Source organism: Elephantulus edwardii, unplaced genomic scaffold (genome assembly GCF_000299155.1).
Source record: "Elephantulus edwardii isolate Elephantulus edwardi_28Jun2011 unplaced genomic scaffold, EleEdw1.0 scaffold00001, whole genome shotgun sequence".
In the NCBI taxonomy this organism is placed as follows: Eukaryota; Metazoa; Chordata; class Mammalia; order Macroscelidea; family Macroscelididae; genus Elephantulus; species Elephantulus edwardii.
In genome coordinates, this window is record NW_006399751.1 from 22,944,431 (window position 1) to 22,960,508 (window position 16,078).

A 16,078-nucleotide genomic window follows, 5' to 3' on the forward strand; every position below is an offset into this window, starting at 1 on the left:
GTTCATTAAAATTAATAAAATAAAAAAAGTGTAAGTTAACTTGATCATGGGAAAGAGAGAAAGTTAAGGGGTAATATTTTAAGGGGAGCTCTGGTGGCTCAGTGGTAAGGAGACGCACTTAACCCAAAGGCATGTGATTTGAATCCATCAGCTGCTCCACAGGAGAAAAACAGCAATCTCCTCCTGTTAGTTACAGCTTCTGAAAACCTGCTGGAGAATCAGCTATGAGTCAGTTTCGACTCAATGGTACATAACAACAACAGATATCTTAAGGAGGAACTAGACATTTGACCCTGACAGTAACTGTTGACAACGTTATTGTGAAATGGTTCTAGTGGGGGAGGAGGGGAAGTAGAATGTGGAAAAAAATTGCTTATTCAACAAAAATATATTGTTGGCAAAGGAGGTTTCAGACACTATGCTTTACCACAGAAGACACAATGACAAAGTGAAACATGGCTCCTGCCCTCTTTACAAACAGTCTAGAAAGGAAAATGGACAAGCCTCAGATGCAGAGAGGAGGGCTGTGTGCCAGAGGCTTCCCAGATGGTGTGATGGCTAGTGTGAGACTCCAAGGACCAGAGTTCTGGTCTGTTCTCTGGGAGAAGAGAGAAGCTTTTATAAGTCTAGAGGCTAACATGATATACTCCAGAAACGGAAAAAATGACATTGCTAAAACTGAGAAAAGCATCGGTGTGAAAGCAGCAGTGTGAAAAGCAGCTAGAAAGTTATGCAGGAACTGGACTGTGTGAATCCACACTGAGCTTTTTAGATTTTATCTTAATGCAAAGGGAAGCCACTATAGGCCCTAGGCAGGGGAGATGACCAATCAGATCTGGGTTTATGGAAGCCCAATCTGAATGTCGTGTGTGTCTGAGATGATGACAGGGCAGGGTTTAAGTATGTTTCTCAAAGGATCTCGAGATGAGTCATACTCAACGGGATGGTACCTAATAATAATTCAAATAGAGGGGGAAGATGGGTGGAGAGGTGCAATGCTGGCAGTATGAAGGCTGCTTAAAAAGCTGGGGTGAAGAGAAGGATGGTTGTCTCAACTTAGTAACAGATGAAGACAGAGACAAATAAATGAATTACTGAGATAGCTCAGTTGACCGTGAGTTTGTTGGCAACATTCACGAAGAACTTGGCGCCGAGGGGGTTTTAGAGGGGACAGAAAGGTGATGAATTCAGTTGGAGATATGCTGAATCAGATTTGTAGGTGAGGCATCTGTGTAGAAAAGCCCTACAGGCAGGTCAACCAAGTTTGGAGTTCTGGACAGCATGAGACTGTAGGTCCAGAACAAAGAGTCTTCAATTCATAGTCAGCCAAAACCTCCAGGAATTCTAATCTCATCTCTATACCTTTTTTAAAAGAAGCTTTTAAAAGGACCAATGCTCTAGCATCTTCTTGTTAAGAACTAGGAGGGGTGGGGGTGGGCAGGGAGAAAAGTGCAACAATGAATGACTGGAAACCCTGTCTCTGTAAACTTTCATTAAAATTAATTTAAAAAAAGAACTAGTAGATGTGTGACTTTAAATAAGACATTAACCTCATTGTTTGAGTGTTCCAATTTTTATATGATGATAATCCCACCTGTTTTTTTCTAACCCAACTGAAAAGTACAGGAATCAGATCAAGCACTACAAATGCTCAAAATGAAGAAACTGCTATACAAATGCATGACTGTCACAATAACCAGATCATGAGAAAAATACAAAGCTGGAAGGATGCACAGCAGATCCTGTACTGGAAAGTTTTTGGAAAACTGACATTATTAGTAGTAAAAAGAAATAAAAGTACGTATTAAGTAGTAAATAACAAAATCCAACTAATCAACAGTCTCTGACATTATTTATATAACTGACAGGTAAGTCGTTCTGATTTTCTTCCAGTCTTCACAGTTTATACTGGATGAAAAAACTTAGGACTGAATGGCTTTCATTTTATGGCATATAATTTTAAGGTGCTGAAAATAAATGACTCAGAAATAAAAGCATGAATATTCCCATGAAACTGGTCTCTTTCACATTGTATCTGGCACAGGACTTTAGTTTTATGTCTCTAAAGCCTTCTTCCCAGCCGCCAGATGTACAATGCTAAGGGCAATTTATCTTCATGTCATATTCTTGGCTGCTACCATTAATCACAATGTCCTCTCGCTGGTGAGACTCTGAGTCTGAGCACTGATAAAAGATATAGGGTGGGATGCTGTTCATGACCTAATTACTCTCAACACAATGATTCTTACAACCATTCCCTTCCACCTTTCCACTAAGTACTAGCAAGTAGCTTGAAGTCACAGCTTATTTTTATGTGCCATTGAGTCACCTACGACTCATAGTGACCCCAGGTACAACAGCTCTGAACCCTGCCCTATCCTGAGTCAGTCTGACTCTGACACACCAACTCCCGCTGCCCGAGGTACTGCGTCAATCCATTTCATCTGGGGCCTACCTCTCCTGCGCTGTCCCTTTACCCTTCCAAGCACAATGTCCTTCTCTGAGGACTGCTCCCTCCTGGCCACATGCCCAAAGCATGTGTGATGGAGCTTAGTAGTCTCTAAAATGACTTCTAAGCAGATGTTCTCAATTCCACATGTGTATTTCCTACTCACACTTTCTATATGAATAGCCAATTATAATGCTTCAGTTCTTCTATGCAGGGGGTGGTGGTGGTGGTGGGGAAGCTATAGCAAATTAACCAGCTTTCTTTTCAACAAGCTTAGTAACAGTGTAGGTGGATATTCTGACCCTCTCTTCTGCCCACTTTTGCACAGCCTACTGGAACAGCTAGCAGGTGTTTCCTCTAAGTCTTCTTTAAGTCCCAATTCTTGGACTTTTCTGGTCTCTATTAACAAACTTCATTTCTCTCATATCTGCTTTGCACTCCCAGTCCACACAAGATCAAGAATGCTGTCACCACCCAGCCCTCTGCTCATCTTAGTGATTCTGGTGAATGAAGAAAACTTACAGCTGAGATAGGAAGAGTCCAGTTAGTCAGTGACCACCACCGATCCCGAGGACAGTTTTACTGTCATTTACTCTTCAGTATCTTTCCTTCCTTCTAACATGTTACAGCTCTTGATTTACTCTTTCCTAATAAATTATTTTTATTAATGCTTCCCTAGAAAAATTTCAAAAAAATGGTAAGTGCTATTGCTTCTCCCTTGTTCAAAATGACCAGTGCCCATTTTGTGCTATTAATGACCTAATTACTCTTAACGCATTAGTCCTTACTCCACTCCTTTCCGCCTTTCCACTAACCACTAGCAAGCAGCTGTAAGTCACTGCTTATTGTTATATGCCTTCGAGTCCCCTGCAACTCAAAGTGACCCCATGTACAACAGCTTTGAGGCTTGCCTTATCCGGAGCCAGTCTCACCGACTCCAACACACTACCTCCATTGACCCAGTTACTACATCAATCATCTCATCTGGGGTCTATGCTAGTATGATAGTAGCAGAAAAGGTAGAATCTCAATAATGTTTTCACTTGTGGGAGGCTTTGTGAATGTTCATTAACACTCTGAAAGGCGGCACAGCTCTGAATCCTACAACTCAGACACAGATTTGAAGTCCTGGCTCTATCAGTGGATAGCAGCGTGGCAACTTAGGCAAACTACTGAGCATTTCTAGGCCTCTCTTTTCTTAGCTACAAAAAAAAAAAAATGGAAATCATAATGTTTCCATCTAAGGAAAAATGAGGAGGTCTGGGATAATAAAGTTCAAATATCTGCCAGGAGGAACATAAGAGTCCACATATGGTTACCACTTTTACAATTATCCCAGAGCTACATTTAGGGTCTCTGATGAAAAGCAGGAATAAACATAATCCATTTTCATTTTAGCTGAAATGGATTCACACTGCAGAGCAGACACTAGGTGGACAAGTCATTCATCTAGCCTGGGCACGAAGGGGTCATTCCAAACCTCACTTAATAAATACAGGATTGAGGGGGTGCTTACTCTAGAGGTTGCATTCCAAATAGACGGTTCTGTAAGAGAGCTCCTATGCTGACAGGCTACCTTTTCTGGGTCTGTCTAACTCATATATCCTAAGAATTAATAAAGTTAAATAATATGTTTTCAATGTCTAAGATGCCCTGTATGGGGCAGTACTAAGGATTATTATATTCTGAGTACTCCTACAAAACTTACACACTGATGCTACAACCACCACCACCACCACCACCAAATAAAAACAAAAAAAACCCACAAAACCCAAACCCACTGCTCTAACAAATATCTGGGATGGTTTGTGTTGTTTTTTTTGTTTTTAAAACAAAATTTTCTAGTGGTTTGCACAATGAATTGGTATACAGTTTCATTCATACACATTGTGTTTCACATATTTCTTCATTCACACTGTGTTTCAAATGATCATTCCTATATTTTGTACTTTAGAAAATGAATCACCACTGATCTGTGTCCACCATTATCCCATTTTTAAGGCAGAACAACTTACTAATGATAGCAGTGCTCCAAGGAGCATAAAAGGACAATTTTGAAACTTTATCCCACTTCCCAAAGAAGTCAGGACACTCAGCAAGAAGAAAACCTCAAATTCAGCTTGCACAAAGCACGAGATTAGTTTATCTTAAGAAAAATATTCTTTCCTCACAACTCTAAATATTCTGATGTAATTTCTATTTTACCTATTGCACATTAACAACTTATTTGATCACTGTAAAAATTAACGCTCTAAGAAAAGAAAAGGTCAGTAACTTTCCATGTATGCTTATCAGTTATTGACAAGGATTTGGGGGGAAAAGCCTGGCTAGTATAGGAGACTCTAATGTAATCTGAGAGTCTGTAACAAGCTAAGCTTATTTTCATAGTGTTCTTGTTACGATGTACCACTGAGTTGAAAATGACTCACAGCTGACCCTCCAATGGACTTCCAGATGTACTAAACTGCACAAGAGGAAACTGCCCATTTTTCTCCCACAGAACGGGTGGATTCAAACCGCTTACCTGTGCACTGGCAGCACATTCTTACATTATTTCCTCTTAATAGAGAATTATTATTAGGCTGAGAATCCTTAACGAAACGTTTTCTCAAAAAAAAAAAAAAAAGAGGAAAAAAATGAGTAAATAAGCACTCAGCTGCTGAGGGGTTGCCAGGTTGAACTCACCAGTCTTATCACAGTAGAATAATGTGGCAATGTGCTCCCCGGAAGATTTAGAGCCTTGGAAATGCTATGAGCACTTCTCCTATGTCCCACAGGCCTGCTAAGGAATTAAAAGTACAATGGCCTTGGCTTTTTGGTTTGAGTCAGTCATGTATTCTGGACAAAGTAGTTCACTCAGTATTCTCTAAACACATTTACTGTTTTCTTACTTGTATGCCTTCATCCATCATTATAGTATCAACATCTGCCTCTTAGATTTACTGTATGAAAGTCTATCATATTTTTAAAAACTCGGCTCAAATGATATATCCTCAATGGAGACTTCCATCATCTCTTCTTGAATCAGAAATTCTCCCTGTCCCTATGCGTACATAGGAGGTAGACATAAAGCAGCAGTATGCACTGATCCTATTTTAATAACTACCATTATAAAGTAGTTAACAGTCCTTAATTTCAAGAACAAAGAATTATCTGGGATTCCGTATTAGGTTTCTTAATACAGAGCCTCATCACAGATAATGTTGTTGTTATGTGCCGTCGAGTCGTTTGCGACTCATAGCGACCCTATATTCAATATATTATCTACTAAATTAATTCTACTATTACTAAGAACTATTATATTGATAAAAAGACTTTCTGTGTGAGTAGTAATCCTTTACAGCCAATTATAAGTGTTTCTGTAGAAAAAGAAATCGTTCTAAAATTCCAGAATCAAATGAACATTTTCAGTATTTCAAAGATGATGTAAGAGTCTACTGGACATCAATAATGACCAATACCAATACTGTCTGTCAATTGAGCAAAGCATGATATTACGTACACACGTAGGTATTCATACTTTCATAACACATTTATATTGCAAAGTTAAAAGTGTGGATCAAGTGTTTTTTTTTAAAAAAAAACATCAAATCAACAAAAAAAGCAAACCACTGCTTTAAGTTCAAAGTTCCTACATACTTGTGGGAAACAAAATCAAGAGTCTTTTTTTTCTATAAATACATTTAAAGAATATCAGGAGATTAGACTTTTTTTTTAATTTAGAAAAGATTAGAATTGTTTTTCACAGGAAAAGAAATCTTATCTGAATTCTGAATACAGAACTGTTCAAGTAAAACAATAAGTTACAATTATCTTCTATGCAATATTTTGAAAGGAATACACATATCACAATTTAATGCTTTACTCTAACATAAAAAGAAACTGAAAATGGTATAGTGGATACAAAGAATAACTTGCTTATTTCAGATCATGGCCTTTTAGAAATTCCAAGAAAACCAACGACCACCGAATTAATTCCCATACAGACCCTTTACTGGGTTTCCAAAGTTGAGGCTGTAAATCTTAATGGGAAAAGACTGCCCATCTTTCTCCTGGCAGTGGCTGTGGCTTCTAACTGCCTACCCTTCAGTAAGCAGCCCAACATGCAATTCCCTATGCCAGGCCACCTGCGCTCCTTCTGGGCCAAGAGAGGGGCTTTATTAATAAAGAATCATACTGCCAATGCAAAGGTATGTGGTTTGAATCCACCAGCTGCTCCACAGGAGAAAGATGGGCAGTCTCTTCCCAGCATGGTTTCCAGCCTCTGAAAACCTGCTGGTGGATCAGCTATGGGTCGGTTCTGACTCGACAGTACATTAACAGCTAGAAAGAACTGCAGCAGAGTAAGATTTCTCATCAGAGAGCTCAATGGTCACCAGTGATCTCTGATATTAGACAATATGGAAAAATGGGGCTTAAATGTGAAATGGTCCGAATTATGAGCTGAACAAGGGTTGATGGTAAAGACAAGGAGATGCCATTCTTCCTTTTAAATCATCCAACAGCATGTACCTTCTTAGAAGTTTCTATGTTTACTTGCCTTTCTTTTCTTTCAGAGATGGTGTGCCACAGAAAACACTAAATCTAGACAGACCCTCTCATACAAGTTAACGTTCATTACCTTGCCGATACAACACTATACAATCATTTCACTAGTGTGGCTTTTTGAGAATACAAGAACAAAATTTTTGGAAGTTATTAGTGAGGATCCTTCTTAAGCATTAATCCAGAACCAATGGTGAGGCCCTAGATTAAAAAACACAAGCACAATTTTTATAAATGTGCTTATTTAACAAACATTTTATGAAAATCTCTGCTTTAAAGTTTCCAATTGTCAAAGATACTTCCCATAGTCATTCATTATTGCACCTAACAGATTTTATAAAGTGTCCATTAAGATTTTTAAAAAGTGTCTATTAAGATCCAATTCACTACAAAGTAGTTTATAAGAGAGATAAAAGCTCTACTCTCATCTAAAGCGGCATATTACTACATTAAAAAACAAATATATAATACTTCCAGAGTGATAAAAACTATGATAACTAACTAGGAGAATGAGTCTCAGTGTGATTTTGGGGCAAGGTTGTCTTCAGAAAGCAAGGCAGAAAAGTCAGGGAAAGCCCAGCTGCAAGATATGTAAATATCTACAGAAAGGTGACTCAGGCTAGAGGGAACAAACAGTGAATGCTGAGGCACAAATGAGTTGGCATGTTCCAGGAACAGAAAGCTGGGTTAGTATAGCAAGAACATATTCAGAATGGGGAAGTGTGAAGCCGATGAAGTTAGAGATACAAGCTGGAGTCAGATCACACTGACTTTAGATTTCGTTCTAGGCACAGCTGGAAGCGGAATGAATTTAAGCAAGAAAGGGATTGGTGCCTTTAAAAGGTTACTCTCAAGCTTTAGTGTGAAGAGAAAACTACTGCTATACGAAACCGATACTTTAGAAATATAATTTGATGGCGAAATTTTGGGTAGTCAAACACATTTTACTTGAAACTAAATAATGGGGCTGAGAAAGCATCTATCACCCTCTGCCCAAGAGAAAAATTTCTACTCTGCTGTAGACTGGTCTGGAAAAAGATTCAGTACAAATTAAGAAGTACTGTTTCTGAAACCAGTTTATATTTCAGAAAGACTTAACTTCCCCTTAGCACCTGCAGGTCCAAAATCAGAAGGAGAGCTTCAATCATGACCTTCTAAAAGACAACAACAAAAAAGCTTCTGTAGTTCGCAGCTATTATTAACTTTTCCAAATTATAGAGTAGTAATGATCTCAGTCTGAGGACTAAGGTGCATCTGATTCAGGCCTTTCTGATCATTTGCTATGCATTTGAGAATTGGGCAATGCATAAGGATGACAGAGGAAGAATTAATGATTCTCAGCGGTGGTGTTGGAGAAGAGTACTGAACATTCCATGGATGGCCAAAAGAACAAACAAATATGTCTTGGAGAGAGTTTAGCCAGAGTGCTCTTTGGAGGCAAATTTGATAAAACTTCACTTCACATATACTGAACATGTAGCCAGGAGAGGCTACTCCTTGAAAAGGGTTATGATGCTCAAAAGGGCAGAGGGTCGGCAAAAGAAAGGAAGACTTGTGACCAGGTGGACTGACATGGTGACTGCGGCAATGGGCTTTAAGGTGCTTGAAATCTGAGGACAGCACAGGATTGGACAGGTTTCAGGTATGTTGTTTCCTAAGGTCGCTATGGATCATATTCAACTTGAATGCACCTAACAACTAACTTGTCATTTCTCAGGTAATATGAAGAAAATAAAACATAATTCCTCTGAATATTATTTGAAAACTAGTAATATAAAGCAGATTAGAAACTCATCTTTTTCATTGCCACTGAATTGGAACTAACTCGCCAGCTCTCCACTGTCGTTTCTGAGGCTGTACTATAAACTACACCACAGGAGACTGCCCGTTTTATCCTCTGAAGCTGCTGGTGGATTCTAATCCCAGAGCGGAATGCCCTTGGGGTTAGCAGCACAACTTCCTACAAACGTTATCATCAGAGCTCCCTAAAATTATAGAAGGAGTAGTTTAGCAAAATGCTCCAAGTCTGTACCTAGTTACAAAACAACTCTGGTATGCTGATTAGAATCAATCTAGCTATTCCTGCTCCCTTAGTAGTCCGGTTCAAATTACTCTATGTATGTCAAATTAGCAAAATTTTATATTGTTTTTTAGATTCTATAATTCACATTTCTCACTAGTATATAGAGTCATCCTTTTTAAAATCTGAACAAGCAACACTAAACAGTACTTTTTAATGATCTTAAGCCAGAAATAAGTGTTGTCAGATAAGAAAATGTAATACATAACCAGCCATACCTCTACTTTAATTCTCTTTGGAGATAATTCATCTCTTTCTCCACATTTTGACCTACAGGTAAGGGAAAGGAAAAAAGAGAATGTAACATCTTGTTTATTGTAAAGACATCGCAATCCTTCCATGGAAAGATACAACCTTGATGCCAGAAAATAAAATATATAGTCATAACGAACATTAAAATAATGAAAATACATCTTTACATAATCTCCAAATTAGGGTAGAATGCAGATATAACAATTTATTTAAAGAGGTTCCAACATAAGAACTCCTCATACAGAAAAATTCAAATATTTAATAATTATTACTAATGAACAAGAATAAAGATCCAAAAGGGCTATATTACATTATATATCTTTATAATTCAGTAAACTTTATGACAAAATTACCAGAAATGCCTAAGGCTTTACAAGATTAAAACATATTTCGGCAAACTGCAAAAATTACAGATATCTTTATTCTTAACCTAGTAATCTCTCTGCTGACAATCTACCCCACAGAAACCTATGGCATACATGAAATAGCTACTCTATTAAAGACAACCCCATGTACCACGATAAAACAGTACTGCCAATTAAACCATGACAAACCTCTCCATTTTAAACTATGTCCTAATATCAGAAATGTTAAAAACATTTTTAAAAAGTATACCGCATAATCAATAAAATATGGGGTGGTCAAGTTTAGTTAATGTCTTACTATCTGTAATGATAAAAGACTGGAAAAACTGGTTAAATGAATCATGGTACATCCAAGCAATGCCATGCGGCAGTAAATATCTTTAGAAAAGAATGTAATATGGAAAGATTCTAAGATGTGCAAAGTAAATACGAACAAAATACACAGAAGCTCTGGTGCCTAGCGGTAGGTAGCAGCCCAATCCCAAAAACGAAATATAGGTAAAAAATAAAAATAAAAGCAGGGAACTGCTGTTTTATTATTGATCTTATATATAATCTGACTTTGTCAATCAGGTAACATATTTAAGTAAAATGCTCAGGGAAAATAGTCTAGATAATATAGAGGATAAAATAGCTTTAGATATAAAAAAAATCTTAAAAATAGTCAGGGGGCAGGGGAGGAAAAATATGCAACAATGAATGAACAGAAATCCAAGTTCTCTATAAATGTTCCTTTAAATCTCAAAAAAGGGAGAAAAAAAGTCTTGTAGTGTTGCTTATCTTGTTTAGTCTATATAACTGTGTTTTCAGTTTTAAATATGTAGGTACTTTAAACAGGGCAGAAAATGAGGCTGAAGCTGTTATAAATTAGAGAAGATAAAGTGATGACAAAAAGGAATGCCTACTAGATTTTCAAATTCATCAGTCTTGCACAACATGTAATGCCAGTGAGAGTTCTGATCCAGGGTTCTCCCTGCAGAGACTGTGATTCATTAAGGCTGGAAAGGTGCTCACGTACATACCTGACTTTTCAACAAATACCCAGGGCTACTCTACCAGGCTACTCCCTGGAGGCAAGGATTCTGGGGTTTCGTCTGACATACTTTGGACATGCTGTAAGAAGAGACAGGTCCTTGGAGAGGGACATCACACTTGGGAGGGTGGAAGGACAGCACAGGAGGGGAAGACCCTCTATGAGGTGGATTGATTCAGTGACTGGGGTAATCGGGATGGATGTGTCAGAGGCCATGCGATTGGCGGAGGATAGAGCAGGGTTTAGGGCTGTTGTACATAGGATCGCTATGAGTCACAAACGACTTGATGGCACATAACAACAACTCTGTTGCAAATGATCCTCAACCTTTGCTCTGAGAAGTGGCAGGCACACGATGGTGCACTCCACACCGTGGTCCCTGTAGAACCAGGTGAACAAAGTCAAACTAGTTCTCTATCTGCAGAAAATGCTCAGGGCTCAAGGGAAGATAAGACGGAGGATAAAATGATGTCCTGACACTAAAGTCTGAAACGACCATGATTTATCAACATTATTCTTTAAGTTTCAAACTGGTTTTCCAAATTCCACTTGCAACTAATAAGCTTCCGTTTAATACTGGCCAAGAGTTCTTTCGTTCTTCTAATGAAGTCACAGTGCTAACAACCTTAAAAAAGGCAAGACTTGGCTTCCTTGGAGAATTTTACAAGTTTGTCATTAGAAAGTGTACAAATCAGTCTTAAAACCTAAGTTAGTACATGATAAAAGAATGTCTAAAACCAACAACATATAAGATGTTTCATTCAGGAATATAAATCAATGCTATGCTAGGCAACTGTAATTTTCAGAAGAGGAATAAACAAGACCAAAAGCACCACAGCAATATTTTGCAAATTAACTGCACTGTTCAATTTTATAATTTCTAACTCCCGCTTCTGGTTTTAAAAAACGTCTATCTCTTCTCAATATTCTAAATACCACTTCTATCACACACAAAATGTGAAAATATTGCCAAGTAGCTAAATACTTACTTGGTAGTTCTGTAAGTATATTTATAGGTGACTTCTCGAGAAATCTGTCTAGCCAGGGCAAAAAGTTCATCTCTTCTGGTCAACAGGGCATTATCCTTCACACAGAGCTGGGCTGCCGCTTCATTGACGGTGAGCTAGACATCGAAAATAGAGGGTTTTGGTTTGGTTTTTGTTTGGTGGGTTTTTGTTTTTTTTTTTAGATAGTCTCATTTCAGTATGTAAAATGTTTCCTCTAAGAACATAAACATTTCACTTCATTTTACATAAGTATTTTAAAAGTCACATCCCTATATAATGAAAGCACAAGTTATAAAAATCTGGATAGTCTTTATTCATAATTATTCCCCATTACACATTTCAGAAGATGATCTTGTTTCTACCATATCTCATAGCCCAAACTAATCAATCACCTTGACTTTATTTGTATGCTTTATTTTCTTTTTTATGGACAATAAGCAAACTGAAAATAAACAGAAGAGCCTATTTGTCAGAATCTTGACCAATGTTGGTTACAACCTTGGGAAGCTTTTATCATTTTAAAACAGCACCTTTGTCATAATTTCTATTTCTTTGATAAATGGAAATGTTTTATGATTGGCTTATTTTCATATCTGCTTGCTTGCTCATAGTATTTGCCTATTTGTTATAAACTATTGTTTCACGGTTTTTAAGAACTCCTAAAAACAGCAAAAGCATTCACTTTTCATTAAAACCATAACCTCTTTCTTTCACCATCTCCTCCCTTGTTAGCCTTTTAATAATTCCTGCCTTGGGTGCCATATGTACAAACACCTTTTCAATTCCAATATACATAAATGTTCTCCTAGGTGGCCTAGTGGTTAAGGTGTACTGCCAGCTCAAAGGCACCTGGTTCAAATCCATCAGCTGCTTGGAGGGAGGAAGGAGGAATAATCTCCTCCTCTATGATTTACAGCCTCTGAAAACCTGCTGGAAGGTTAGAGATGAGTCGGGACCAACTCGAGGGCAATGAGTTGTAGCTTTATCTGTTAACTTTCATTTTTTCCCATTTAGGCATAATTAATCCATCTAGAGTATGTTCTAGTACATGGTGACAAATATATCCACCCCTCACTAACTCTTTATATCCATTTGAAGACAATTTAATTGACTAAATAAAATAAGTAAGGATGTAACAATATTCTAGGCCCTCAATTTTAAAAATTTGTAGTTGAACATGAAAGAAGACTTCAGACAGAATTTTTCAGCCGCCTTCCTTGTTTTTAAAGTATCTTAAGTATATCAATTTCTCCTGTAAATCATTTTGAAAGCTACAATAATATTGCAGCCAAAGCAAAGTGAACTTTAAAAAATATTTCCCAACTACAATTACATATGTGACCCTGAAGATTTTTCTCATGTTGATTTTCATGAGAGGGTCTTTTTTTTAACTTTCTAATGAATTAATGCAGAGAATTAATTAATTAATTAATTAATTAATTAATGCAGAGAATTTGTCAGTAAGATATCTGAATTGATGATATTTTGGAGATACCAAGAACTTTTCAACGTATGTCTTAGTATTCTTTAAATCATGTTACCAGAATTCAAGAAAAACATATACTTCTTTTTGACTATTGTTCCAAATTTCAGGTTATAAAGCAGACCAGAAAAGTAAATTCAACTACCAAGTTTCAATCCAAGGAGTTTTTTGAAAGGAAAAAAAAAAAAGAGGTTGGAAAAGTAACCACAGCTCACCCCAATGTGAAATAAAAAGCTGATTCATGAAGGTTCTTTCTCAAATGTATGTTCTGTCAGTGCTATTTGGATTCCTTGCTTCTAGGTCTTTCCAATCACCTGCTATGCCTTTGAGAGGTAGACAATGACTAAGCAAGGCAGAAGAATTGATGCTTTTGAGGTGTGGTGTTAAGAAAAATGTACTGAATATCCCAGGGACAGTCAAAAGAACCGCCAGGTATGTCTTGGAGAAAATACAGCCAGAGTGTTCCTTAGATGCAAGGATAGTGAAGCTTTGTCTCACATACTTTGGGTATGTTGTTAGGAGGGGCTATTTCTTGCAAAGGGATATCATGTTTGGGAAGGCAGAGACTCAGAGTAAGAGAAGACCTCAATGAGATGGACTGACACAGTAACTGAAGCAATGGCTCAGGCATGTCAGAAATAAGGATGGCACAGGACAGGGCAGGGTTCAGATCTGCTGTCCAGAGGATCATTATGAATTGTACTCGATGGTATCGGACAACAGCAGTAACTAGCTAAAAATTAGCATATCATAAGTACTCCAATAAGCTTAAGAAATGACACAAATACACTAAAACAGAAGTCATCAATTACCATGTCAGCTTTCTGAAATTTCTTTTATTAAAAAACTCAAGAAGTTAACAAGATATTCCTTACTCATTTACTGCCTTTACTTCCTCCTTTCCTACCCCAAAATACCAACACTCCAATCATAGTTTCTTGTAAAATATTTCTTAAAATAAGCTATCATTTATGATTGGATTTAAAAACCGTTAGGTGCTGTTGAGCACGACTCAGAACAACATTATGAACAGATCAGCACCCTGTCCTATTTTGTGCCAGCCTCATCATTTCTGACACACGTGAGCCCACTGCTGCGGTCACCATGTAAATCCATCGGGTTGTCTCCCTCCACCTTTCCAAGCATGATGTCCCTCTCCAAGGAAGAGCTTCTCCTAACTTACTGAAATTACCTTTACCTCCAAGAAAAATTGTTTACTCATTCTAAGAAAATCTTTCCTTATGGACAATTAAAACTATAATTATCAAATGATTGGCCTTTGATTAATTACTGTTGGCATAAAAACACTTTTATGAATGCTGCGTGACAGGGAAGCTCAAGAGGCAATCAGCACTTTTGTTAGCAGCACTAGCAAGGACTAGATACCACGGACTGGCCCGCACAGAAAACAAGAAACGCTGGCTAAAACTGGGGAGAGGTGGGCATTATGTTAAGTGTGTCAGTAAACTGGGAAGACTAAGGACTATCAAGGCAAAACTAATGAAGATAAAGTTTTAAAGCAGTAAGCTACAACAGTTGTTAAACCAGATGAACTTGTGCTTCTATCTTCAGTCTCACAGAACATGGAGTGTGGGAAGAAAACAAAATGAAAAGGTTAGAGCCCACCCTTCTTACCAAACCTGAAATCCTAACACAGGCTGAATTAGAAATGCACCTGTAACCCTAAGGAAATGGAAAGAAATGACCTCTCTTGAACTTTAGTACTAGGTGGGAAGGATGGGAAAATACTTCAACGATTTCCTAAGCACAAACCAACCCTCCATGTGGATCTTCACTCTTAAGCCACACTAAATAGGCTGGAATATCACTACAGGGGGTCCGGGAGTAGCAATGTCCCCAGGTTCCTGGTAGAAATAAAAGCAAATAACCTCTAGGGAGACCCACTTTCTTCCCAAGCTTCAAAACATTCCTACAGACAAAAGTTCCCCAAAACATAAATCACGTAACACAAAAACATACAATCATAAATGAAAACCAGGAGACACAAGAGTCAAAGCTCAAAGAATTCACTTAAAGACAGAAAATGAATTAAAAAGACAACCAAAGAGTAAAAATGATTATGTAAAAGTGAGAATTCAAAAGAATTTGGCAAAGAAAAATTTTAAAAGCAGCTGAGGGAAAAAACAACAGCTAATGTCAAAAAGCAATGAAAGCCAAAAGTTAATGAAAAAATATCATCAATGTGCTAACAACTAAAAAGATAAAATTACCTAGAATATTAAGAGCACAAAAGAAAGAGATTTAAAGGGAGCTAGGGAGTAGCAGGCATCAACTTAAATGTCACCAGCAGGCACTTAAGAAAATGCTAAACTATGTACTTCAAATAGAAGAAGAGTAATCCCAATTGGTAAGTTTAATATATAAAGTGGAGGATAAAGAAAGCAAAATAATGATCTTAAGTCCAAAATGTCAATCCTTTAATAAATGTGCAGAGCAAATATTCTAGTTAAAGCAGAAATATTTATGACTGAATTCTTAAATATCCAACTATTAGACTCAGAAAACCTAAAAATAAAGTGCTGAAAAAAAAGATGTAGCAGGTTAATTATGAAAACAGAACTAATGTGTTCATGGTACTATCAAAGCCACCAGCTGCTCCATGGGAAAAAGATGGGCAGTCACCTCCTGTGTGATTTACTGCCTCTGAAAACCCACTGAAAGGTCAGCTATGAGTCGGTTCTGAGTCAATGGTGTACATTATCATCATCATCAAACAAAATTGGTTTAGAAAACAATGCACTTAAAATTATTATGTTAATAAATAATAAAATGAGAAATAGATAATGTCCAATCACAGAGGGAGATTTTAACACACATTTTTATAATTACTGACAGACATAACA

The 16,078-nt window shown here is 37.4% G+C and overlaps 1 protein-coding gene across 2 annotated transcripts in view; it reads right to left on the reverse strand.

Moving 5' to 3' along the window:
• NAB1 (NGFI-A binding protein 1 (EGR1 binding protein 1)) overlaps nucleotides 1-16,078 on the reverse strand; it is a 48,282-nt gene that overhangs the window by 11,341 nt on the left and 20,863 nt on the right. Inside the window, exons 2-4 of one of the 2 annotated variants that reach the window (XM_006878757.1) lie at nucleotides 11,714-11,847; nucleotides 9,293-9,344; nucleotides 6,722-6,724 (exon numbers count right to left, since the gene is read on the reverse strand). In XM_006878757.1, coding sequence (XP_006878819.1) covers nucleotides 6,722-6,724; nucleotides 9,293-9,344; nucleotides 11,714-11,847 — 189 coding nt within the window. The remainder of the gene's footprint in view (nucleotides 1-6,721; nucleotides 6,725-9,292; nucleotides 9,345-11,713; nucleotides 11,848-16,078) is intronic. The other variant, XM_006878756.1, reaches the window with a different exon arrangement.